The 26717-nt window shown below is 37.7% G+C and overlaps 4 protein-coding genes across 5 annotated transcripts; 1 reads left to right on the forward strand and 3 right to left on the reverse strand.

The window, feature by feature from the left end:
* Positions 1 to 226: 226 nt before the first annotated feature.
* LOC147865350 (pentatricopeptide repeat-containing protein At4g13650-like) lies at positions 227 to 3760 on the forward strand. Its single transcript, XM_087318135.1, has one exon. The coding sequence runs from the start codon at positions 402 to 404 to the stop codon at positions 3027 to 3029; it is 2628 nt and encodes an 875-aa protein (XP_087174261.1). The 5' UTR covers positions 227 to 401; the 3' UTR covers positions 3030 to 3760.
* A 577-nt stretch (positions 3761 to 4337) lies between these two features.
* LOC147865351 (uncharacterized) lies at positions 4338 to 11355 on the reverse strand. Of its 2 annotated transcripts, XM_087318136.1 has the most exons (21): positions 11143 to 11355; positions 10692 to 10771; positions 9276 to 9362; positions 9061 to 9111; positions 8858 to 8975; positions 8721 to 8777; positions 8589 to 8653; positions 8400 to 8483; positions 8273 to 8323; positions 8095 to 8157; positions 7824 to 7867; positions 7642 to 7711; positions 7487 to 7549; positions 7301 to 7390; positions 7185 to 7223; positions 6861 to 7010; positions 6689 to 6766; positions 5410 to 5495; positions 5290 to 5341; positions 5033 to 5207; positions 4338 to 4732 (listed from the first exon to the last, which is right to left on the reverse strand). In XM_087318136.1, the coding sequence occupies exons 1-21, from the start codon at positions 11258 to 11260 to the stop codon at positions 4557 to 4559; spliced, it is 1797 nt and encodes a 598-aa protein (XP_087174262.1). In that variant the 5' UTR covers positions 11261 to 11355; the 3' UTR covers positions 4338 to 4556. The 2 variants fall into 2 exon arrangements, with proteins under 2 accessions (XP_087174262.1, XP_087174263.1); XM_087318137.1 differs by lacking the exons at positions 4338 to 4732; positions 5033 to 5207; positions 5290 to 5341 and having other exon boundaries at positions 5406 to 5495; positions 11143 to 11353.
* A 1629-nt stretch (positions 11356 to 12984) lies between these two features.
* Positions 12985 to 17381, reverse strand: LOC147865352 (structural molecules protein). Its single transcript, XM_087318138.1, has 3 exons — positions 16941 to 17381; positions 15049 to 15275; positions 12985 to 13418 (listed from the first exon to the last, which is right to left on the reverse strand). Exons 1-3 carry the CDS (start codon positions 17165 to 17167, stop codon positions 13411 to 13413), a joined length of 462 nt encoding a protein of 153 aa, XP_087174264.1. The 5' UTR covers positions 17168 to 17381; the 3' UTR covers positions 12985 to 13410.
* A 4384-nt stretch (positions 17382 to 21765) lies between these two features.
* Positions 21766 to 26144, reverse strand: LOC147865353 (uncharacterized). Its single transcript, XM_087318139.1, has 11 exons — positions 25876 to 26144; positions 24888 to 24952; positions 24730 to 24801; positions 24486 to 24607; positions 24032 to 24205; positions 23800 to 23930; positions 23498 to 23690; positions 23179 to 23307; positions 22517 to 22711; positions 22247 to 22434; positions 21766 to 22157 (listed from the first exon to the last, which is right to left on the reverse strand). The coding sequence occupies exons 1-11, from the start codon at positions 26101 to 26103 to the stop codon at positions 21945 to 21947; spliced, it is 1710 nt and encodes a 569-aa protein (XP_087174265.1). The 5' UTR covers positions 26104 to 26144; the 3' UTR covers positions 21766 to 21944.
* Between the last annotated feature and the right edge of the window lie 573 nt (positions 26145 to 26717).

Consider the following 26717-nt stretch of genomic DNA (forward strand, 5'->3'; position numbering starts at 1 on the left):
ACTTGCCGGCCATAGTGTCAAGCATCTAATACTGCCATGGATTATGAATCGCTCGAGGTTGCAAAGTGTTATGTCCGGCTTGTGATACCTCTCCTTGTCATGTCTCGGTTGTAGGAGGTCCACTTGTCATGTGCCCATGGCTCTCCCAAGAGACTGAACTTTGTCTTTCTTAGACTCTACTTCTTGTTAACTCTGTCTCTTTTGGACTAACACATTTTGTTTAAAACATGTGAAGATGGCGGCATGGACGTCTTACTTCAAGAAACACTGCACTAAGAATCTTGCAATGACACAGTAATCCGAAGTCTAATGTAATGGTAATTCTTCCCTGTTTCCACTTCCTTCCCACATGTCACAGATAGAGACGGTTTTTGTTTTGCTTTTGTGAGCAGAGGAAGAATATGAAACCATGGGTGTCTATGAAGGACAGCATTATTAATTTCGTGTCCATTTTGAAGATATGTGCAGAGAGGAAGGATCTGTACAAAGGTATCAGAATACATGATGATATCGTTAAAAGAGGATTGATCCAAATAAATCCTCTTTTGGGCAGCTCTTTAATTAACATGTATGCAAAATGTGGTGATCTCACAACAGCACAAAAGCTGCTTAACGAGCTTCCTTTTCGGGATATAGTCTCATGGAATTCGTTAATCTCAGGTTTTTCTCAGAAAGGATTAGTTGAGGATGCACTGAACTGTTTAGAGAACTTGAAAAGAGAAGGATTTTCTCCGAATGCGATTACTTTTGTTTGCATTTTGAAGGCTTGTGGCATGTCAAAGAAGGTTCATATTGGCAAACAAATTCACGATGAGATTGTCGAGAGGGGGTTGTTACGTGGGAATATAAAGCTTGGAAATGCATTGGTGGATATGTACGCCAAATGTACTGACCTTTTAAAAGCACAACAAGTGCTGGACGAGGTTCCTTCTCGGGATATCGTAACTTGGTCTTCATTAATCTCTGGTTATGCCCAGCAGCAAAGGGGTGCAGATGCATTGAATTGTTTTGATCGGATGCACAGTGAGGGTCTCTCACCAAATGCAATCACATTAACTTGCGTTTTAAAAGCATGTGCAAGCATAAGAGCATTAGACAAAGGGAAACAGATTCATGACAAAATACTTAGCGAGGGTTTATTGAGCAGAGATTTAGTTCTTGGGACTGCTTTGGTGGATATGTATGCTAGATGTGGATCATTTATAAATGCAAAGAAAGTGTTTGAAGAGCTTCCCTCCCATGATGTCGTGGCTTGGTCTGCATTGATATCAGGATATGCTCAACAAGGTCATGGAAGGGAGGCATTTAAATGTTTCAACCAAATGCAACAAAATGGTTTATCTCCAGATGAAGTCACTTTTACTTGCATCCTCAAGGCATGTGGTGACATCGGGCAAATTCAAACTGGAAAACAAGTTCACGAGGAGATCATTCATAATGGGCTTTTGAAGAACAATGTTGTGGTTGGCAATGCGTTGGTGGATATGTATGCCAAATGTGGTGAGCTCTCAAAAGCGAAACAAGTACTTAGTGAACTTCCAGTTCGGAATGTTATCACTTGGTCTGCATTGATATTGAGATATGCACAGCAAGATCAGGGTGAGGATGCACTCGAGTGTTTTGAGAGTATGCAAAAGGAGGGTCTCTCTCCAAATGCTATTACTTATGCTTGCATCTTAAAGGCATGTGGGAGCCCCAGGGTGATCGAGAAAGGCAAGAAAATTCATGATGAAATCAGGAATAAGGGAATGCTTAGTGATGTTGTGGTTGGGACGGCAGTGGTGGATATGTATGCCCGATGTGGTGAGCTTAAGACAGCCCATAGAGTACTTGATGAGCTTCCTGTCCATAATATTGCCACTTGGAATGCCTTGATCTCTGGATATGTCCAAATTGGGCAAAGTGAGGAAGCATTGGGCTGCCTTGAAACAATGATGCAAAGAGAGGATCCATTTCCTAATGTGATAACCTTCACCTGTGCCTTGAAGGCATGTAGCTCCATGGAATCAATCGAGAAAGGGAAGCAAATTCATGATTATCTTGTTTGCAGACGATTACTGGGAAAAGATGTTGCTCTTCATACCGCATTGGTAGACATGTATGCTAAATGTGGTGCACTTGCAAAAGCAAAGGAAGTGCTTGGTCAGATTCCTGTGAGGGACGTAGTCTCCTGGAATGCACTGATCTCAGGATATATCCTGCAAGGTCAAGGAGAGGAAGCATTAGACTGCTTAGGGATGATGAAGAAGGATGGAGTTTCTCCTAATTCCATTACCTTTGCATACATCCTGAAGACATGTGGAGACACAGGATTGGTCGACAAGGGGAGGGTGATACACGATGAGATTATACAGAACGGTCTATTGTTACAAGGAGATGTTATGCTTGCTACAGCTTTAGTAGAGATGTATACAAGAGCAGGGGTGCTTTCAAAGGCTGAAAAGGTCCTTGACGAACTTCTTATTCAGAATGTAGTCTCTTGGAATGCTTTAATGTCAGGGTATGCTCAGCAAGGACAAGGCAAGCAAGCAATAGAGTGTTTTGAACGGATGAGACGGGAAGGTATCGAGCCGACTGCCGTCACTTTTCTTTGCTTATTGAATGCATGTAGCCACTCGGGTCTCGTGGATGAAGGTCAAATGTATTTTGATAATATGAGTGGAATCTATGGTGTTTCTCCACATTCGGAGCATCATGCTTGTATGGTTGATCTTTTGAGTCGTGCCGGGCACTTTGAGAGAGCTATGGCTGTTATTCACAAGATGCCTTCTTCAAATTATCTACCTGTCTGGGCTTCTGTCTTGGGTGGTTGTAGAAAATGGGGCAATGTGGAGCTTGGTAGGTTGGCCTTTAAACAAGCAATACAGTTAGATAGGAATAACTTTGCGGCCTACATTTGTATGATCAATATTTTTACAGCTGCTGGCATGCAAGAAGAGGCACAAAGCATAAACGCCATGCGAATAAGAAATTCTGGATGTAAGAATTCAGGAGTTCATTATTTTGGTTCAAATTTTCATTCGTTATAGCTCACTGACTCAAGAAATGAGTGAGAATTTTGACATGCTTGATATTTTTTCTCAAGATTGTCCTTGCCACTATATGTCTATACATAAATCTGAAGAGAACTGCCCATGCAGCATAAAAGATACCTACATGAAGGAGTCTTACCCATGCATAATAGAAGATACCTTGAGGAGACTATAAATGGCATAAAAACAATGGATTAATCACTACCATTGCAGAGTCATAAAATTATTGGGATTAAAGATTGAACTCCAAATGCTGAGTGCAGTCTCTTTGTGAATTTTGAAGACTGATAGCTCATTATATCCTCTTATCATGAAACATAGCTTGTGCAAAGAGAAAGTCACCAGCTACATATGTAGAAATTGAAAATACGTGTTTTCATACAGATTGCCAACACTACTGCCCTCTTCCTTCAAGCAGTTTTCATCCTTTTAATATTCAGGGTGAGTAGTTGGAGTAGTTGCCGTGAAATTACTGTGTGGCAGTCACATGTATTGAAATTGTTGCCGATTGGTCTGAAACAGCATCCTTTGCATCACTACTTCCTCAATGCCCAGGGTTTATCAATTATAAAAATTGCTGGGAAAATCAAGTTAACCATCATAAGCATCACGTATAAAATTCCTATTTTGACCTTTACATTAAGTCACGAGGACTTTCCAACTCTATCTGGTTTTCTCTGGGTGGGATGTAATCAACATGAGGATAACATAAGGTCATGGAAATAGTAAGAGTAAGGATAAAAGAGCCATGAATATTAAGAGAAAAATTGCACATGTCCCTCCACAATTTCTTCCAGTTTCACTTGCATCCATAAAAATAAAGAGTGAGTAAAATATGTATACCACCCAGACTGACAACAAATTGCAAAAACAATCAATGCTCCACAATTTCGTCTAGTTTCACTCGCATCCAGTAAAAATGATAAGAATGAGTAAAATTTGCATATCACCCAGCTGCACTGACAACAAATTGAAATATCAATGCTTGCTTACTTACTATTCATACATTTCGAACCAACAGTTCTTTGCATTTATCAGGGTTTGCGACTATCTTCAATATGATTCTCTCACTTAAATAAAGGGCATTGGCTTAACATCCAAGAATATTTTTGTTTGCTCGAGTAAAGGTGACCATATTACATACGTGTGAAACATCTCACATATTAGCACATTTGTGCAACATTTCACTCTATCATAATACACGTGTACAAGAAGCATTTCATACATAGTATGTGCACTCTCTGGTCAATATATTTAGTTCAAAACAAAACATGTGCTACAGTTTATTTGGAAAACATCATCATAAGCAAGCATAATACACCTCACTTGTAAATCTATTAATATTCAACAAGAAATAAATTGACAAAATTGTGAGAGGGCTTGGCCTCATGTTATGATCTAGCAAACCCTTGAAGACCAATGAAATAGGCGTTGTGGGAGCAGATCATATAAATGCAAATAATTTCTACAATTAATACCTTTGTTTCTGGTCCAATAATTCGATTGCAATTATATCATAAATTACTAATGCATACCATTCGTATGTCCTCCATTCACCAATGCATGTCTCGTTTTTGCTTTACCATTTGCATCCGCTTTCATGCATCCATTCATTGGTAGTTTATTGGGCAGGCCTGAACAAATTTTCAAACTTCCCTGTAAATAGGAGTCTAGACCTCCTGATGCTGCAAGTATAAGACCTGTATGGAGAGCAAAGGCTTTAGTAAAAATACACTGTAAGGGCGAGTTTTCAAGAAATTGTGGGAAAGGACTTTCAATATTAAATTCATCGTGGAGAAAAACTCCAAAATATCAGCAATGTTTTAAACAACTATCAGAACTGCTTTTTAATTTCCAGAAATTACCAAAATATGTTAGGCTGCTTGTAAATTTTGAATGCTTAAGGGGTCTACAGATAATACCCATTAAACAGGGGCTATTTCAGTGGTTTACCATTTATTTCATACTGCCTCATAACAAAACAATTCTCAAAAACAAACCTAGAAAAACAGGTGAAGGCTTCCCAGGCCTTGACTTAAACTCCGGGTGGAATTGAACCCCAACAAAAAATGGGTGATTTGAAAGTTCCAATATCTCCATGCGACGACCACTGTCATCTCTACCAACAAAGTGAAGCCCAGCTGCTTCAAACTTGTCAACCATATCAGGATTTACCTGCATACATTATGATAATAGCTAACAACATGAAGACAAACATGGAAGAATAAAATTGAAGGTTTATTTCATCAAAACGCACTTCATATCTGTGCCTATGTCGCTCTTCAATGTATTGCTCCGCAGTTTTATACCTTCTCAAGAGTCAAGAGTATTAGAAATTGAAGAAGCCACTTAATTTCTCCAATGCCAAAAAACTTACAGCTTCGCAGTTAGACAATCAGATGACTGAAAACATGTCCTCCTCGTTCCCAACCTCATGGTACCCCCCATGTGTGTTTTCGAGACCTGCGAAGATGAAATCTCCACTTAAGGATATCTTCATTGACTTTAGTCATACAGTTTACTTCTCGAGCCTTTTGACTGGGAAGGAAATATTCTTATACATAGCTTCATATTCTTTTGCTCACAAAATCATGAGATTTACTTGAAATTAAGTATTCTTATACATAGCTTCATATTCTTTTGAAATTAAGTATACCCAATACATACAGTAGATATGCACCTCAATGGGCACTAAGCCCAAAACAGGGACATGAATAACCAAGACTAATTATGATTGTGATCCTTCTCCCACCAAAGGAGAGGTTCATCTGCATGACTGTAGTTGCTTGTAACATACCAGACTCATGAGCATCAACCATATTCCTGCAATCACATGCCATTTATTTGATGTTCTTTTGTCTCCTTCATCCATCAGAGTTGTTCAAATATCGAAGATAAGGCACCTTCAACTGGTTGGAACTTGTATATCTGAAACTTGTGGATGTTTGAAGCTGAACATCCTTGGATGATAATGATTCTGTCTCTCCAAAAACTTTCGAGTCTTAAAGTCAAATGTTTTTCATTCATGTCATGAATAACCAAGACTTGTTATAAGTGTGATCTCTCATCTACATGGCAATTGTGACTTGTAACGTACCAACCTCATGAGCATTAGCTACATTAATAGCTGCCTGCCAATGTATCCAAGTAGGCACATGCAATTTACTGTTCTGCTCATTTCCTCTTCCATTGGAATTGTCCAAATATAAAAGATTATGGAGCTCAATATTCCTAGATGATGATCCTGTCTCTCATCCTCTTTTAGAAAGATCCATATAAAACAAAATGTATGTTGCCGCAAACACTAACATCCTGATATAAGGAGCATTCACGTAACACTATCTTGTGCAAATCTTGCACGTCACAGTACTCTAATTTATGTGTATGCTGAATCATTTAACTCCTTCGATAGCTCATTCTCCTATGCAGATGATAGATTATGAGGGATGGAGCTCACCAACGACAGAACTAATTCAGGTCATCTTTATCAGAACTTTTTCCTCAGAATTTGTTTCTGAATAACTCAATGATGGAAGGTTTTGAAACGAATTCACCAATATGAAATCTTTACTTTCGCATATAATACATATATGATTTCATCACTCCCATTAAGAAAAGCACATCACATGTGTGCGCTGTCAGAGGATTGAGTGTACCTCTGGCATGAACAAAACACAAGGATGAGGTGTATCAGGATTGAATTCAGTACTGTTGGCATTCTCTAGCTGAAGGACCTGAGAGGCAAAAATGAACCCTAAGTTATCAATCACTAGGTAACAAAAATCAACAAAAGCTGGAATCCACAAAGTTGTTTCAAGCCATTATTACCGAGCGTGCAAACTCAATCACAGCAATCTGCATCCCAAGGCAGATTCCTAAATAGGGAATGTTGTTTTCTCTAGCAAATTTGGCTGCCAGAAATTTGCCTTGGACTCCTCTATCCCCAAAGCCACCAGGAACAAGCACTCCATCCACATTCTATCAGCATAAAGGATACGAATACTCAGTATTACAGGTTCATATTTACAGAAGTAATTTTCTATCCATGGATTTTTTAACCCAAAGCTCCATGCAGCCAAGTATAAACAGCATGGAAAGGCAGTTCCAAATGAAAACGTAAAACTACAGAATATATCTCATCAAAACGTTTACCTTAAGCACTTCCCAAGCTGCAGTATGCGCTGCAGGATTCTGCACAAAAAATATATAGCATTTAACCAGTGTTGAAATTCCTTTGGAACACTTGTTTCTCCTTCTAAATAGCTTACCTCATCCCTTGTTTCATCTTCAAGATCTGTGGCTGCAACCCATTCTATGCATAACTTACGGGAGCAATCAATAGATGCATGCAATAGAGCCTTTAAAAAAGAAATGGGAAACAAATCATCTCCTAAGTAGCACATTGCATTAGGAACCAGTGTATAATGATCGACCATACATTAAGTTGGTTCAACCTTGATAACAGAAAGATAAGAATCTGACAAGCCTGTATACTTTCCAACCATTGCTATCTTAACCTGCAAACAAAGATTAATCAATGATGTTTCAAGAAAAAACACATAATTACCATCAATGAAATAAACGAAATTACCATAGAAAGTTAACCTACAGGTGTAGAGAGGCTGTCACAAATCTCTGCTCGAGATGTCCATTCTTGTAAGTCTGGAAATTTGTCTAAGCTGCAGAAGAGAGAAAATTTGAATGTCTATTAAAAGACAAACTTAAATACCAATGCCAAGAGAACTGGAATTCCATTCAAATAGGTTGAGGCCACTGACAGCATCAACATACCTCAAATTCAGCTGTTTCATAATGGCAAGATGGGCTTTTTGGTCCTATTTTCAACAACAAACTATATTGAGCACATTGAAAGCTCACAGAGCAAACGGAAAAACAAAAACATAGTGCAGTTTATACAGATGGAGGATACAATTAGACAGAAAAATCCATGCTAGAATGAAATAAGACAGGTAACATGAAATAAACTGCAGATGATAGGGCATCCATAAATGCCTCTCTTCATCACAAGAATGCATGAGCATGAAAGATATTCAATGCTTACCCTGATGAGCAAAGGAACATGCCAAATATTTGAGACATCATGAATATTGCAGACATACTCTGCCTACAATAAGAACAAAGAAAATTAATACTTCATGCACCATCTTAGACACAACCTACAAATCTTCACATACAAGAAGTTAATATATGGAAGAGATATTCGGCATTACATATCATACCGGAACATGGCAGAACTGTGACAATTTTTCCTTTGTAGATAGTTCAAGAGCCTGTGTGGATCCCTCATCAATTGCATAAAATCCACTTGCATTTAAATCTTGATGAGATTCTATTAGTAAGGCATACCTTAGCGCTACGACAAAATAGGAGATTAGGAGTTAGTCCCAATGCTCTAAGCTCTCTGACTGAATGTTGAGTTGGCTTTGTTTTCTGGCAAAAACCGAAATCAATAAACGTTTCTGATAATCTTTGTTATTATCACAAAACAAATTAATCACAATATAAATATTAGAAAGAGCTGAAGTTAAGTTATACTTGTTCACCCACTACTCCAAGCACAGGTACAAGACTGACATGCCCCAGACAAAAATTTTCAGCACCTGCAAATAATTCATAGGTAAAAAGGGATGCCTCTACAATAGAACAGAACAAGTAGTTTTGACACACCAACTCGAAACTGGAACTGGCGCAAAGCCTCCACGAATGGCATAGATTCAATATCACCTGAAATTTGTGTAAATAGTAAAACCTTAGGGGCCAAATGTTAAATATAGAGCAACCATAGAGATAAACCACAAGATTACCAACAACTCCACCCAGTTCAATAACACAAACATCAGCAGGTTGGTCACTTCCATCTACAGGAACTTTAGCAACACGCTCAATCCAATCTTGAATAGCATCGGTAATGTGAGGTATCACCTGAGTATCGAACAAATATTCAAGTTCTTGTGGAGAATGACTTATTGCGCCATGTTATTCTCAATTATTGAATACAAAATTCAACCTGCACTGTCTTTCCCAAATAATCTCCACGCCTCTCTTTGTTGATAACCGACTGCAAAAAAAACATATATACCTTGATAAGAACACGATGACCTATGCTTACAAATTAAGCATGAATGTGGACATAAGTGAATCTGCGAAAAAAAGAGTAAGGAGAGAGATAGAGAGACGTGCAAGATCCCAATAAGTAGAGATTGTAAAAAATCAGACACAAACCTGGTATATTTTCCCTGTTGTTATGTTGTTATCTCTTGTCAATGTCACGTCGAGAAATCGTTCATAGTTCCCAAGGTCCAAATCAACCTTCATACCAAAAGCAACTTTGGGCAACTTTAGAAATGAATATTAAATCCCTAAGATCCAAGAACGGACTAGTTACCTAAATTCCACTATCAACAATTTCTAAATGTCTATTAAGCAGCCTATTTCCTTGACTGTACATAGCTTGAAACTCATACCAACTTTTCCATCAACCATGAAACACAAGCTTCCTCAAATATTGAAATATCAGATGTTTTAGAAATACATTATAGATTGTCATAGTTAACACCTTGTTTGACAGCTATTAAATGATGGGAAATCCCACAGCATTTGTACTGTCTTTCAAAGAAGAATACCATGAAAAGACGACGTGTTTCAATCTAAAACTTGCAAACTCGCATGCATCCTCAATTACACTACCACTCCACTTATCCATCATTCATTTGTCTTGTCTATTGTGCATTCTGAGTTCTGGTATATTAAATCATCACAATATAGTGCAGATAAAGCAATGTGATTACACAACATGTTCTTGTTGCTTGTTCATTTCTTCTTGGGAAAGGAAGTCCTCTCCAGATAAATATTTAATTGATTTGCTAATGCTCCATCAGGACCCATGAGATATGAAACCAAATTCCTTGGTATTCAACAAACAACTGAATCTTTCAAGATGGAGAAACGTTAGTAACTTAGAATAAAAAGTATACTTGACATTTCTCCATGTGATTGGTCAAAAACGCATTCTCTCATCTCACCTAAAACGAGAATTAGGAGATATACTATAAAAATCTCTCAGATATAAGTATCAATAATACCTATAAGAGCTTAATACTAAAACCGTGTACAGACTAAAGCTAGTTCAGCTAAACCTAGGTTTTATGGACATAAAAGAGAGCTAGCTTGTATAAATCCATAGACCCTATATCTAATGTAAGACCACATACAAATGGGCCTTGATGAAAGTTGCGTTTGTCAAAAGCGAGTGCTTTTTTGTAACATTTAGACCTGTGTGCACTTGCAACATGTAAGTCATAAAGTGCATTTCAAACTGAAAAGCATACTTTGAGTATCGGTTGCTCTTCGGTAGTGTGTGCAAGAAACTCCTCCATATAGATCACTGTTGGAGTCTATGTGCCCTCTTATCATCTTTGCACAAAGAAACTTGGCCATGTTTGAAAGGAAGTTTTCATACTTGGCTACGTAAACGAAATTAAATCTCTCCATGCATATTCAAAGCAATCGGGTAGTGACGGTACCTCTCTCTATCATCATGGATCACAAAATAAAACCATTCATGAAAAGAAATTATTAAAAAACGAAAAGACAGCCCCAACTAGAAAAATCCACTATCCTGATAGTAGATTCCCGTACCTCTCCACCATCATCGAGCACAAAAACTTCGCCATGCTCGAAAGGAGACATTGTTCCTGCGTCAGAGTTGAGGTAGGGGTCTGAAACAGCAGCAAAAAAAGGAAGGAAATCAAATTCCATGGCATGAAAAACAACAATAACAAAGCAAAAAAAAGAATAAGGAAACAGAAGAACAAGGAAAAAAGAAAAACAATAAGAAAGAGGAAGAGGGAGAAGTGTAAGATGTCTTCATGCAAAAACAAAAAAAAACAGATATATTCAGATATGAAGGGCAAGAAACTGCCATAGAAAACGAAGAACATAAATACAGAGAAAATGACGAAAGGAGCAGAAATTATATAGGAGAAGCTAGATTTTCCAGCTATGGAGAAGGAAGAAGAGATTCATGTGATAGGAATAAACGTAAAAAATGAAATTTGGTCTTTAGTTATGTATTATGAAGAGTGAGGACCTATCTTGATGGAGGTAACACGGAGGCCACAGGCCTTGAGAACGACGCCAATGCTGCTGGCCGTCACACCTTTGCCAAGTCCGCTCACAACTCCTCCTGTCACCACCACATACTTCATCTCTCTGTCTCTGTATCTCTCTCTCTCTCCTCCTTGCTTCGCCTTCTGTTTCTTACTTCCTGCACGATGCTCCTTCTTCCGATTCAGCTTCTTCAGCTTGTAGAAGGACCTTCCTTCCTTCCTTCCTTCCTTCCTTCCTCCTCCTCCTCCCCCTCCTCCTCCTCCTCCTCCTCCTCCTCCTTCTTCGTGGTATTGCTTCAGCTTCTGAGGAGCTGCTGCTGCTTCTTCCTCTTCTTCTTCTTCTTCTTCTTCCTTCTCGCGCTCCTGTTTCTGGACAACAGCAGGTGTTGTTGCCCTGCTTCGGCTTCTTAAGAAATCTGTCTTTTGTCTGTTGGGTGATGTTAACATATAAATATGTATTATGTATTTGTATGTATAATTTTACACATGTGTTCATTCATTCATTCATATACAGTATGTATGTATGTATGTATGTATGTATGTATGTGTACAGTATGTGCAGAGTGCAGGAGAGAGAGTCAGTCAGTCAGTCAGCCAGTCAAGAAGTCCTCTAGGGAACTCTGCTTTCTGCTTTCTGCTTTCTGCTTGTACAGTACATGTTTGGACCTATAGCCCTGTTTTTTTTGTTTTGGGGGAAGAAGGGGGGGGGGGGGGGGGGGTCTGTAAAAATATGTGATAATGTTTGGTTTTTGTGAATGCACAAGTCAAAGAGTTGCTTCTCAACTACACACACATGTAAAGAAGAAAGGATGGATATATATACATATATATATACAAAGTCTTTGGTGCCAAAGGTTATTGTCTGACCTCTGTATACGATAATACATCTATATATTTCTCCTGAAATGAAATCCAAGTCTTTTCATTTTTATCCAGCATATTTTTCCCCCTTTTTCCTTTGAAGGTTTGCAATGGCCCCAAAGTTAGGTGTTAAAACATGGGCTTTATATTGCCTTGCCATCATGGGTTTGAGCCCAATAAATGCACTATCGATTGAGTTTGCATTGTGAGTCCCACATATTACTTTCCATAACCTAAGGATCAAATAACAAGTCATCACATGCTAAAGAAAATGTGAAAAACCAACTTCGAACATCGTATGAAAGACTTGGATAGGTTCATTCACAGATGTCACCTTGCATCTCAAATCCTCCAAATCTAGCTAAGAAAGAAGCATAACCTTTACCAAACCCAAAGTAATGCAAACATTGAGCTTAGTTCAAATTAGAAACAAAATTGGTTACCAAACCCAAAGTTATGCAAACATTGAGTTTATTTTAAATTCAAAACAAAATTAGGAGTTCTTTATGCTCCAAACACTCTTTGCACTGATTCAATCACCTCTTTAGGACTCTATTAGGAGCATAAGTCCTCTTTAAGCAAATTACAAAGTCATCAATCATACGTAATGAAAACAATAGATACCTTCTGAATATTCTTTCCATATTGCGTGTCAAGAAGAATTACATATAACAATAAGCAAACAATAATGTGCCTCCAATCAAATGCTCATTTAAATTTGTAGGAATAAAAGTTTCCAATAAGAGTTCTTATGCATCTTAAACACAAAAGGCATACAAATAAGAAAATAGCATTGCCATAGCTTTGCGAAGATGAAATCATAAATTCCCGAACAGCTCCAAACATCTAAATGCATATAACCAAAATATCTTGCAACACAACAAAAACTACTTCATTAGTTGGCAATCCACAAGGCATGATAGGTTTACTACTTCAATTTTGAGCCAATGCAAAATACTAAAAACCTAATAAAAAGCCCCACCAGATTGAATGGAATAGCTTGACCAGAAATAATTGTATAAATTGGTTAATTTCTACTTCAGAGCATGTATACAACATGAGAATCAAATTCATTGTGGGAAATGAAGCAAAAACTTCAGGTTATTAATAAACTGTATTTTCCTGCCCAAATATCTTGTAGGGGCATATGGTGATTTTCTTGAAGCCAGTTTCTTTGTTTTCTTACCAATGGCTACAAGAAGTTGTTTACGAGCTCTTGCCCTGAATGAACTGTTTTTAAGACAAAATCATGTTGGCCTTCCACTTCAGAACGTTAGTGAAAAGGTTCCCAACTTCCACCAATGGACATATTTTCTTTTACTGGGAGCAGAAAGCTTTTATAGATCCAAATAAAAAAACCCTCGTATCATATAATCATAAGCCTCCACTTAAACACCTGGTGATGCAAATCAATCCAACAGTGAGTAAGTAAATCCCTCCCTCCCTGTTCATGAAGTTAAAAAAGCTCAAAACTGAGAAAACATCAAACACTATAAATATTTGGAAACTTATTTCTTATTGTCGCCCTAAAGTATAAGAAACATTAGGCTAGTTAGTCTGTTGTCTTTCCATTGTCTGACTCGTTTTGGCAAAAAGCTGAATTCTTAATATTTTGCAAATTAGGGAATACACAGTCTGTTCAATGGGATGAACGCCACACCAAACTAACATAAAGCATCTACCAGATTGAGGAACAGCAAGGCATACTCGGAATGTTCAGGGCTACTGAAATTTATCTATCTAGCTTGAGGGCCTACATATTACAGAACGAAAAAACTGCCATAGAGAAGAGATTTCTCCCTCAGGCAAATGAAATAAGCAAAACGAATTCAGCCACATGAAACCAAAAGAAGGACAAAACCCTCCCATTCTAGTTGAAGGGCTCAAGAGCAAGATTCTAGATGACATGAACAGCATCATAGAAGAGTAGCTCATAAAGAGGTTCAATACAAATAAACTGAAGTCATCTGAAGAAGAGCCCCAATTGAGTAAAACAATCACATTAAATGAAGTTAACAACGAGGAGAAACAGCAACAGCAGGAAACACCCTGACATGTACGAGATTGGAAAATGTTCCTAAAGAAGAAGGAAAGACACTATGTTCAAAGATGTTCATGGAACGCACTCCCTTCACAGATATAAAGAGTAGGAAGTTTGAAAGGATATTTGTCGCAAACTGGTCTTAATATAGTAAATATAAAAGACATACAACATTCTTCCAAGAGTTTCTACTTCTTAAATTCACTGATCTTCAAATTGCTTTCCTGAACGCCATGGTAAATGTGCAGATGACATACGTCAAAACAATTTATACTTGTCACAGTTCCATGAAATCAAAAATATTTTGGATGTGATAAAGTTGTGGGTATCATTTTTAATTTATCTACAAATATGTGTGTGAGATAGGGCTGAGGCTGAGATCTAGGGAGCCTCGTCAAAATTTCAATTATCAAAGTTCATCCAAATTCAACGAACAGTTCATTGGAGATCCAATGAATCTAACCATTCAGAATAGTGCAATAATCACATAAGAGTTAGTGGGTTCTTGTTAAAGATGAAAATAGATCAACGATGAAATTACGCCCACCCAATTGTTACCTGGTGTGGGGAAAAGGAAAGTCTCAGAAGTATGGAAGAACATAGATATCTAAATCAATTATACCAATGGGAGTACCATTGACCATGAAATATGTAAATGCTTTGATGATGAATAGATTATTCAATGGTTTTGGAGTTCAAGGATCTTAATCATAAATTTTGACATATGCATAAACACTTGCACTTATGAGAGTGATGCAATAATCACTTAAATTTCCATGGTTTCTTGTTAACTTTGGAGATTAGAGAACTGGTCTTACATGTTTCTAAATGTGACCATTACTAACATTAGGATATCCCAAAACCAGGATGAATCAGATCCAACTTCTAGATTCATTAATGATATGAAACTAAACTCTATAATAGGATGATGGAATTGAATAAAACAATTATGTGAATTGTGATTAATGAAGGAAACTACACTTACTTGCACGTGAGCTTCTAGTAGGTATCTCTTTTAGCTCACGCCGAATGCATAACCATTCACCCAGAACTGCCATTGTGGCAGCACCAATACCATTCACCACCCACCATGCAATCGATGAGGGCAAACCACCATATATGAGGCAGATGAATAAATGTATAATATACATGGTCACCGTGAAATCTAAACACTTTTTAGCTCTCTCCACAATCAAGAGTAAATAAGCAGACCTGTAATATCAAATAGAGTGTTAAAACTCATCCAAAACAGCTACGACGTAACTCTGCTATTCGAAAACAAAATTAAGTTCACAAAAAGATGCAATGACAATTTTTTGTTTGCATTGGCAATCGACAATGGTTCAGTCAGTTCTGTTCGGTTTGGGAGTCTCAAACTCAAACCATTTCAAGCCAAACCGTTTAACATATTTTAAACTTAAACTGAACCATTTTAAGCCAAACCCATTTGAGATTTACAAGCTCACACCAAACGGTTCAAGAGAATTACAAACCAGTAAGTTATTAAACTGTTGAACCACAGTTTTGCAGTGCAGTTTTCAGGTTCAGCTTCATGGTTTAACGGTTCAGTCTTTTGTGCTGACTTTTGCACAATTCTTTAACAAAGAAGTTGGCAACCGAAGTTTCCTACTTATAAACTACTTAGTAAACTGAGCAAAGAAGAAATTATGGATCTCAAATGCTATAGCTTATTATGATAATAGGATATAGGTCTTCACTTTATAAAGGTAATTTCTATTTTAAAATATTTCAAAAATGTCCTAACCCTAAACCATTAAGCCATTTACTTGCAAAACATTAAGCCACAGTTTGAATCCACAAACTGTTAAGCCATTTTAGCTGCATTTTGAAGCTGTTTAAGTTCCAAACTGTTAAGCCAATAACGCCTCAAACCGAACCCTTGAACCACCAAGCAAAACCAAACCTGAACTGAACCATTTAAACCGTTAAGCAGCGGTTTTTCTGTTCGGTTCAGCTCAACTGGAAGTGCTGATTGCTACTTTGCAACTTGGACTTGGTGGGTAAACAAAGATCATGTTATATCCTATTAACCCAGACAGGACAAAAACACACCCCTTATCTTAACCAAATTACACAAGTGAAATAAAGGTTCATGTGCATGCCCTGAGGATTAGAATGAGATAGGAAGAAAAGAGAGGGAAATTAATAAATGATGGAAAACATGACATGGGAGGGGATTAGCGGGTAGCAAATCAATTTTTATAATTGAAATCCTTAAATCAATGTGCTACATAAACAAAAATAGAAAATAGGAATTCCTAGTTTTTCATTCAGATAAATAATTGCACCGCTCTAGTAGCCCTGATCTTCGTGCACGCACAAAAGTATGAGAAATAAATACACAGAAGAGCTAATATCATCAAGCTACAGTGAATAAAAACGAAAACGTCATAAAGACAATTATTTACGAATTAGGGTGAAGAAACCAAATAATCAATCAATTAACCACACACAATTTCCAATAGCCCAAGAATTCGTAGAGCTTAATATTAGCAATGGCATGAGAGGTCATAAAAAACCATATGTTTGGCGATCAACGGGTTAATGTAAACTTACAATATACATACATATAGTACACACAATTACATCGAGTGAACCAACCTAAGGACTTTGAAGCAACCATAAAGAAATGAACCAAGAAAACATAAATAAAAAATAAGTTAACATGAAAACGTATGCATAATATACATGCACAATTGACAGAATCAGCATATACACACACATAATATGCAACATATTACAGAGAGATAATCATGATTCCACCAACAATAGCCCTAGAATTGACAAAACAAAGCAAGAGCTTGATAATACCAATGATGAGGGGGAACTAAATCAGAAACAAATGCATCCACTTACCCGGCCAGGGCATTAAGGAGTGAAGCAGCGATGACACACCATCCTGTGACCGAGGAAGTGGTCAGCACTGAGTAATCAAATAAATACTTGAGGGTGAAGTTTCCGGCCTCACGAGTTCCGACAAGCAACCAAAGAAGAAAGCCAAGGCTGATGTAATAGAGACATTGAAAGCAAACAATTTGTGATACTATGAGCCATGGATCCCATACCATAGCCCCATAAAACATGACTCTGAATTGTTTGAGAATGCCCAGTTGGAGAGAGAACCCTAATCGGTTCCGGTGCTTCCTAATGGGACCTATCCTTGATTCAGCTATGATGGGCGATCTTGCAGAAGAGCACGACTGGAGGGGTTGGAAGAGGGCATTGGCCTGTTCAAGCAGAAGGGGGTGGAAGAAGATCGCCAAAAGCGCAGGCTGCACAGAGAGAGAGAGAGAGAGAGAGAGAGAGCGACTTCTTTTCTCGTGTTTTCTCCCTCCTGTCGTAAGAGGGAAAGTCGATCTTTTCTTCTTTGCTTTGCTGTGATTTTGAAGCTCTGCTCTGTTTCTGCTCTGTTTTGATTTATTGTTGTTACATATGTATTTGTTTACATACATGAATCTTTAGGAGAAAAAACTAGGCCTAATCTTTGTGTATGCTTTTCTTTTTTGCCACACACACACACACACACACACTCAAAGGTGAGGGAATGAATGAGTGACTCTCTCTCTCTCTCTCTCTCTCTCTCTCTCTCTCTCTCATAGAAAGGTTGTGGGCCTTTCTAATACCCCCCTTGGTCTCGTCTTCTACGTAGACGATTCCATCCTAACCTCACAATATTGCACACCACCAAAAGCTCCTCCTCGTTTGGTCCTACTCGGACGACTGCATGACAAAGAAATGTGATGCGCAAAATTTGTCCTCTGCATGCCAGTGTTCCTACTTAATTACCAGAAAAACATAAGAGATATTACATACATGTGTGTGTGTGTATGTGTATTGGCGATCGGCGATGATGCAACCAACTCTCTTTGGTTTGGGCATTGACAACTAGCTCGAAGAAATAGTTGACTGGTTTTTTACACAACTAGGCATTGAAGGTGTTTGCTATCATGTTTTTGCTATACCTAGATGATAATGGGAGTAGTTTTTGCAAAATACTTTAGTAGATGCCCATGAGATTATGAGTGTACTGGAAAACTTGGGTACACTTAGTAAGTTGAGTGTCAATGACTCCAGAATGAGGGTTATGTTTGTGACGTCTTGAAATAAGGTTAAAACATCCATTCTATACAGTAACCGGCCACTTGAAACTTGTAGAAGCCTTCAAATACTTTGGGCTAGATGTTCCCACTCTCCCCAATCATAGATGGAATGAATGTGCTCCGTACAACTTTGAAGCTAGAAAGATGATTTATTGTTCATTTGAGAACATATGCAATGGTGGCAAAATTAAATCTTGGGTTCTCTACAAATACCTTCTTAACACCTCAATGTCATCAATGTTGTTGAGCGATAACTCCCATAAGTTTATTTGGAAAAGGTTTGGAAATGTCCAAAATCACATTCTTTTGAAGTTTCTTTAAACTAATTTACATACACTATACATGGTCTTATTTATTGACACCAAATACCTTCTCCTTAAAATCATGATCACGAAAAGGATTGTTCGTGAGCAAAATGCTTGGGATTCATTAGATGTTAAGGTTCTTAAGTTAGATACTTGATCGTAGTGAGTTATGTTCTGCCTTCCAATCTGCACAAAATAGACAAACTTTCATCTTTCCTATTGGGAATTCAACATGTCCATGTAGTCCCAACAAACTCTTTGAGCACCTCCCTTGTTACAAAACTAGTTAATGAAGTAGTATCACGAGTAGCATGCAAACAATACACACATATTCAACCTTTTCTCCTTTGGTTATCTTTAACATATTGTCAATCTTTATCAACAATGGCATTGTTATTAGTAGTGATTCGTGAAAATCAAATAGTTGATTTCCCTTATCCTTAAATGTGAAATTTTAGAGTGTTGCATATTTGCCGCCTTTCCCGAATGATGTTCCTTCATCCCTAACTATTATGCACACATAATGTAGCCGGTAGGTGAGGGTAGGCCACTAATATTTATTGAACATAAGTGAAGGGTATGTTCACTAATGTTAGATAGGAATGATAGATGCATGCAATATCATGATACTTGACAACCAATGAATGGAGAGTCTATTAGAAAAGCATCTCTATTCAAGGGGCCTAGGAAGAGGTATAAATATGAGTTCAAGCTACCCTCATAAGACACATTATGTCCGAAGGCTAAAGCCTTAAGACACCAACGGTGCAGGTGAGGCTTTCGTCGCGACGATTATGCTACCTATTCCAAGGTACTAGTCATCCTAATATCAATCAGCATGGGACGTCAGTGGGAAGCCAACTATGGCTTGATCATAGGTCGGGGGTGGTCGGGAGGAATGGGTTCTTCTATCCAATCTATTCACCTTTAGTTTACTTTAATTTGGTTTATTGACTGGTAATAGACTCTTAACAATAATACACAAACCAAATCGTTGATTTCCCTTATCCTTAGCGTGAGATTTGAAAGTTCCGCATCTTTGTCACCTATCTCGAATGATGTTGCTTCATCCCTAACAACCACATTATTGAAGATTTCAACATCTCTCCCAACTTCTTCATTAACAATCCCTTCATTAGAGATTTCCATAGGCAACGGAGGATAATGTTGGCATTCAACCATCAAGTATCCCCATTCACTGCATCCAAAGGGATTCGTCTCTCTAAGTTATTGCAGTCTCTATGTGTCTATATAATCTATCTTTATGTGTATATACCTATAGATGAGATAGGCATCATTCACAATAGCCATAACCATAGTTATTCCAATTGACAACGTTTTGATCTTTGTGTACTTCTAAGTTCTTATTGTTGCTTCTCTCTCTCTACAGATTTCTCTCACAGCCACAATATGAATCCTCAATTACATTAGGATTTTTATTGAACATGCAGTGCCATCTCCAAGATCATTCCATTGTGTCACTTGTAGTTGTGTTATGTTCAGGGTACGTATTAATCTCAGTTAGAGTTATGCATCCTTATAGAGATCATGTGTAAACCAAACCATTGTCTACTTTGGTATTGGTGAGATGGTAAGAGTGGTTGTTAGTCACTCTTAAACTATCTACAATAATGTTAATGATCTAAATGAGAATGAAATTTAATTGAGAAGTGGGTGAATACATTGCAACTAATCAATATTCTTTTAAAGCAAAGTTAAACATTTAAGAATAATGTATTAGAGGATCTCTCTCTGTGTGTCTCTCTCCATGCACCTTGGAGTATTTGCAATTATACTCTCCATGCACCTTGTCTCTATGGGAGTTGGATTTATGTCATTCAATCTCACAACATCTTCGAGGGTTTACCTTGCCATAAGAACCTTGTTATTAATGGAGTAGTTGAGATACCAGAGGCATTTTGTATCATCATTTTGATTTATACGCATACTTGTGTGTGTGTGTGTGTGTGTGTGTGTGTGTGTGTGTGTGTGTGAGAGAGAGAGAGAGAGAGAGAGAGAGAGAGAGAGAGAAGTGAAGTAAAAAATCGAATAATTTGGATTTTATGCATAAGGCCTTTGTTATTGATCTAGCGTCTTACTCATTGTTTGTAGTTAATTCTCTATAAAGTTGATGCAATGGATTGGTAGGGAGTTTTTTAATATGATGTCACTTATTTCGAAGGATGGTATTTTATTGCATGGGATTAATAATGAAATGGATAGAGATGGACTCTTTACCCAACTAACTACCCTCTAGATGGCATGACTTGTGACCCATAGGTTGACTCTTCTCCAAACTAACTACCATCAAGGGATTGGTCAGAAGTTGTTTAATATAATGTCACTTATTTCAAACGATGGCATTTTATTGCATGGGATTAATAATGAAATGGATATAGATGAACTCTTTATCCTACTAACTACCCTCTAGTGATAGCATGACTTGTGACCTAGAAGTTGACTCTTCACCCAACTAACTACCATCTAATTGTGCATTGAATTTATAATTCATGACCTTCAACCATGATGGGATGGAGGTGAGCCAAAAGGCAAAAGAGCATCCCACAAGCACTTACCATATCATGATAACATGAATCACCATTTCGAACTATAAGGCCATCTACAAACTTATATGCTAATCCTTGGCTATATCATCTAGCAATGGTTCTCATAACAACTCAAAACCAATGTAGGATTTCTTTTTATTTGGAGTCTTTATCAGTGCAAATGGCAAATCGATTCTACTCAAGCAAATGACTTCTTTTGTGGAAAATGGTAATCAACACAGTAGCCTTCGGTTTCTTTTTCAATGATGATATTTCTATACCCAAAATGCAAGATATTGGAAATGAGGATGCCAAGCAGTGTTACATTGGGAGAAACAATGGTGCTGCATTGCTATGGAGCCCCGTTTTCTTATGGGATCCCATGTGCTTGTGCTGATTCTTATGGGAAATTTGCCCAAATGCTGCATGTATATTTTAAACTAGCTGAAAGCATGCTTTGGTTATCGTCAAAATGACCTACACCGGCTTGGTGGTACTTAGGCCTTTCTTATCACATGAAATTTTTAGAAAGCTGAAAGGCATGCTTGGGCTATTGGCAAATGATCTATAAAGGCTCGATGCAAGTTAAGCTTCTGATAACATGAAAAATTAAGAGTAAGCGCAAACTTAAGCTTAGAAGCATATTAAACTTCTAATCCGTCCAATTAAGACATCACTTCCTGATTGGGATTCTAATATAACCAATTAGGCCACGAAAGAGCAATTAGCTGAACAAGATCACATTCGTTAACTATTGTAAAAAGCATAACATTTTCATAACTCGCATATTGATTGAAGGTATAATTATATACCTAAATCTTAATTTCCATGTGATGAGGTGTGATAGATTGTCTTATTTGCCAGACACACACACACACAGACTTCCCTTCTTAGTGTATTCACAATCAGTCAACAATTGTTTAGGGTACAGATGGCCTCCTCATCAGACATCCAATGGCATATCTCTTTGTTAAAAATGGCTTCTATATGATTGTGTAGAAAACGAGAATATTGGTTCTCTGATGTCAAGGCTTCAGGTTCAGCAAGTAAACCAAGATCTCTCAATCTTGAAGATGGTGGTTCACTCAATATATCAGTTGTTACGAAATCCAAGATCAAAGACTGAACAAGCAACGATATAACTTTAACAGCTTGAAATGATGAGGAAAACGCATTATCGAATGTTATTAATAAGGTGGTGATATATCTACCTTGCACGCTTCACTGTTTGTTGTAGAAAACAGACCTTTGGAAATGACTGACCATTCATTACTAGAAAGAAATTCGATGAGAATTTTCATGGGAAATCTTCGGAATGCTTCAAAAGCCATGTTTCGGATCTTTTCATCCTGATCTCGGATCTTCAGAAGACATATCATAAGGATTTGTTCAATCGTATCTGCCATGTAAAACAAGCAATTGCATAATGGCATTGACGGTTGCGTTCAAGAATTTAAAATTAAGAGAAAAACAATCCCAACCTTTATCTGCAGTACAAATGGTTTCACAGAAGTGCATAAAGATTTGCATAGCTAATCGACGAACACGAACACTTGTATCCTGTAGAATAATGGTGAATAATATCTTGGTGCACTCATCTGGCCATTTATAATCTTCAGTATCCTCTAACATGTCCAGATCCACAATCAATTCACTGCTCTGAATTCTTCTTGCTACTGTAAATTAAAATTACACAGTAACACCAGTAAGGATCAAACAATCTCCGTGACAAATTATTGGTAATGGTAGTCCACGCAATGGTTGGTAATTAATTCAATGAAAGAAACCTGAACCTTATTGTGGAGGAGGATGTAACATAAGATTATGATTCTGATATAAAAAACTGGACATCGTGTATGTAATCTTATTCATGTTAGTAAATGTAATAGTAATCAATTAGACAGAAAGAGCCTCATTGTGAGGCAACGCATAATTTTTTATTGATGATTGCATATAATTGTACATTGCCCCCTCGTGTATGCATTAATGGTCTTAGATATTTATGGATGTAACTGCTATTACTTGATAATGATATCTATGCATTAAATATATGATCAAGTACCTAATGGCTTTTACGATTTATGGTTATATATAAGTTAAGACAAAATGAGCCCCACTGTGAATACGCAAATCTTGAACTCACAATTTAGGCACTGCAACCTAAGGAAGACCATGTTTGATTGCTCGTGCACTGATTTGGATAAGCTGCAACTGAGAAGTGTTTGAGGATGTCTCATGTAGACCAGCTCAAATATTTGGAAGGCGGCAGATACTGTTGTCCACGGCCCACGATGGAAATTTCAAAAAAGTCAAAAGCATCCCCTCGCCTTAGAAACTCATACTGAGCACAAATAATACTGATTTTCATGTGGATTTTAACAAAACAACAGCCTCTCTCTACTAGGAAACTCAGAATGACTATAAACCATCTTTGATTCTTGTAAGAGGTTCGATGATAGTACCGTATCCTGAATTCTGATTGGTAAACAGTGGATAAAAGGTGATACAATCCAGAAACAATGGTGCAAGGGAGGATAACGAGAACAATCCCAAGAGTGTTTTTGTAGGTTCTTCTTCTACCATAGTTGGCCCTTTCTCCGTATATGCTTGAACTATTTGATGGAACAAAACGGAACTACATGCACGCCATTCATCCTAATATCTCTCAAACGAAGTCATAGAATTCAGCAGAAGCAAAGAATATAATTGAGAGAGAGAGAGAGAGAGAGAGAACGTCGAGAAGTGGTGAAGGTTTGTATATTACTTCATCCACTGAATGCAGTTCATATAAGAGCTTCCCAGAAAGTTGAATGAGGTCAGGAAATTGTGATACTGTTTGATGACACGTTTGGCAAAGATCCAGTAGAACGTGGAAACTGAATCTCACCACTGGCACTGTACACATTGAGTTATTAAGGAATGTAGAATAATCCATCACTGTGTTTATTAAGGGCACTTAAAACTAATGGTAAGTCCTTTCTTCTTTCGGTAGATACAGTTCTTGTATGACTTCAAGTCAGGGAAGAGATTCATCAAAGACTCGGTCATTGATCCATCATCTGTTGTCAACCTCAGAAAGATAAAAAGCCTTAGTAGAGAGGCTTCTTCGAATAAGGTTTGCGAGAAGGGACTTTTACAAGGAGTGCTGGCAATCAATAGGTGTAGCAAACCTGTATCAAACTGAGATAAGCTTAACGAGCAACAAATATCCTCTCATAAAGTTACCAAAGTTCAAGCAGTGTACACAGTATTATCTCGTGAACAACAGCGATCCTAAAGCATCATACACAATATTCTCTCATGATATACAATGATTCTAATAGAATCTTCTCATAAAGTGGCCAAGTTCAAGCAGTTCTATACAGAATTCTCTCATGAAATACAGTGTTTGTGATACATTTTAAATAATTAGATCTTCAAAAGATTGTGTGGCAAGGTTCTACAGATTACCTTGAAGGAGCTGTCTAGCTCTGTAAATGTTGCAAAGAACAACTTCTATAGGGTCGTTGTTGGCCATCTGGACTAGTAAGTTTGAGCATTCCTCCCAGAACAGATCATACGGAAGGTCTGGACTGTAAATCCATGGAGAGAAAGAACATGTAATTCCAAGAAATTATATCTCAGAACCAGAATACCATATCCTGCTTCCAATATAACAAGAAAGTTCGCCTGACCATCAAGGCTAAGTGCTCACCATTGGCTTAGGAACACACTGATAATCGAAATCAGTATCTCATTATTGAACAGTAGCTCTGTCTTTCTATCACTGTGGCCTCAAAAAGAGATAATTTGCGGCACCATCACGGATAAGAAAAGTGGTCCTTTACTTACAAAAATTTAGTCTCAGCACACCTTACGCCTATTTGTTGATATATTTGATTTAATGCTTCATCCTTGACAGAAATCCACAGATCCACCTATGGCGTGCAGAGAAGTTTTCCACAAATAATGCATGAAAATGGTTAACAGCAGCGAGATATTTGATGGATCAGAAATTGATGCTCAAAGAAATTTCGTTAAACAATGCAAGAGGAGGTTAGCAACTGCATGTTTATCTCTGATGCAGAAATCAACATACAGAGAAATTTGGATAAAGAATGCAAAAAGAAACTAGAAATAGCAACATTATATTTGATGAAGAAAATGGATGCAAAGAGAGGGTTTGAACAAGTATGAACAATTATACTCATTGCAACAATATACGATAGATAAATTGATACAGTACGACATTTGGATCAAGGAGGTGGGATGTGAATAATAGCAACATGTATATGAGATGGAGAAATTTCTATCTTATTCCCATCCTCGCTTAATAAACACATTCAGAGATTCATTTATGGCGTGCAAAGAAATTGTGATAAAGAGGAAGCCAACAGAAGCAACATAAGACGTAGAAAAGTGTAGGTTAAACCTGCTCCTAGCTGAACAATACAACGCCACAGTGAGATGGTGAAATTCCTAGCTTAAGCATATAGAGCTTGTAAGACAAGGGAAACGAGGGCATTCACAGATAAGTTCGACCATTTATCGTGTACATCAGCAATTCGGATAAAGAATGCATGAAGAAGATAACTGAGGCAAAACGCGAAATCCAAAGTACACTGCTATTGGGAGATGGAGATGTTTGGACAATAAAGAAGCTAACAGAAAGAAAATGAGATGGAATTCTGATAAAGGATCCATGCGTAAGTCAAAATGAAAAATAAAACAGAAAAACCTGCTAGGTAAACCTCCTCCTTGCTGCGTAAATGTTGTTTTCGAGCTTCGTTAAATTATATGCTGCGTCTATTGACAGAAAAGCAGGAATATGGTGAGAATGAGTATTTTTTAGCAGACTTACCAGGAGAGATTCGGGCACGAGAGCAGGCCATATAAGAGAAGACATCGACAGTAGGCTCGAGAACAGTTTCTGCCATGGCTGATCTGTGTGGCAAAGATGATGATGAAGAAATTGAGACGAAGAACTTAGATTCTGCGGATGAGGAGGAGAAATAGAAATTCGACAGTTACTCGCAGACGGCGAATATCGCTGATAATCATGGAGGATGGAGCGAAGCTCATCAGCCATGGCGACGTGAAGGAATCAGTGTGTGTTACATTACAGTACAGTAGACAGACAGTCTACTTGCTTCATGTGGAGATAAATGCTTTCACATTTGTCCGGACAAGTGCATGGGACATATTTTGGGACTAGAATAGCGTCGGTTTCACACCCAGGCGGACATTTGCAGGCATGGTTTGAATGAAAACGAAGTAATATTCCTTGTATAGGCGTCTATGTGAAACCACGGAACCTATCATCCCTTCTTTCCGTGGTACACATATATATAATTATATTAATATACATATATATATGCGTCTATGTGAAATTGTGGAACCTCTTGTACCTTCTTTTTCCCTTCTATGGTCTCTATGTGAAACCACGGGCCCAACCTCTTTGTCCCTTCCATGGTAACATACACACCCATGTTTCATGAATATGCAATTGGGCTCAAGCCTTAGAGTTTGGATTAGATGTTCAAATGGCTGGCTCATGTTTTGATGATATTAAAAAAGTTTCCTAGTCTCATCTCTCTCTCTCTCTCTCAACTACACTTCTCGAAACAATACCTACAAGCATGGGTCCTAGTTACCACCCTATTTGCGCTCGTTATGAGGTTAAAACATCAAACACATTGCTCG

This window comes from Azolla caroliniana, unplaced genomic scaffold (genome assembly GCF_043228905.1).
Source record: "Azolla caroliniana isolate FFs.n. ecotype wild unplaced genomic scaffold, voAzoCaro1.0.p SCAF_4, whole genome shotgun sequence".
Taxonomy (NCBI): domain Eukaryota; kingdom Viridiplantae; phylum Streptophyta; class Polypodiopsida; order Salviniales; family Salviniaceae; genus Azolla; species Azolla caroliniana.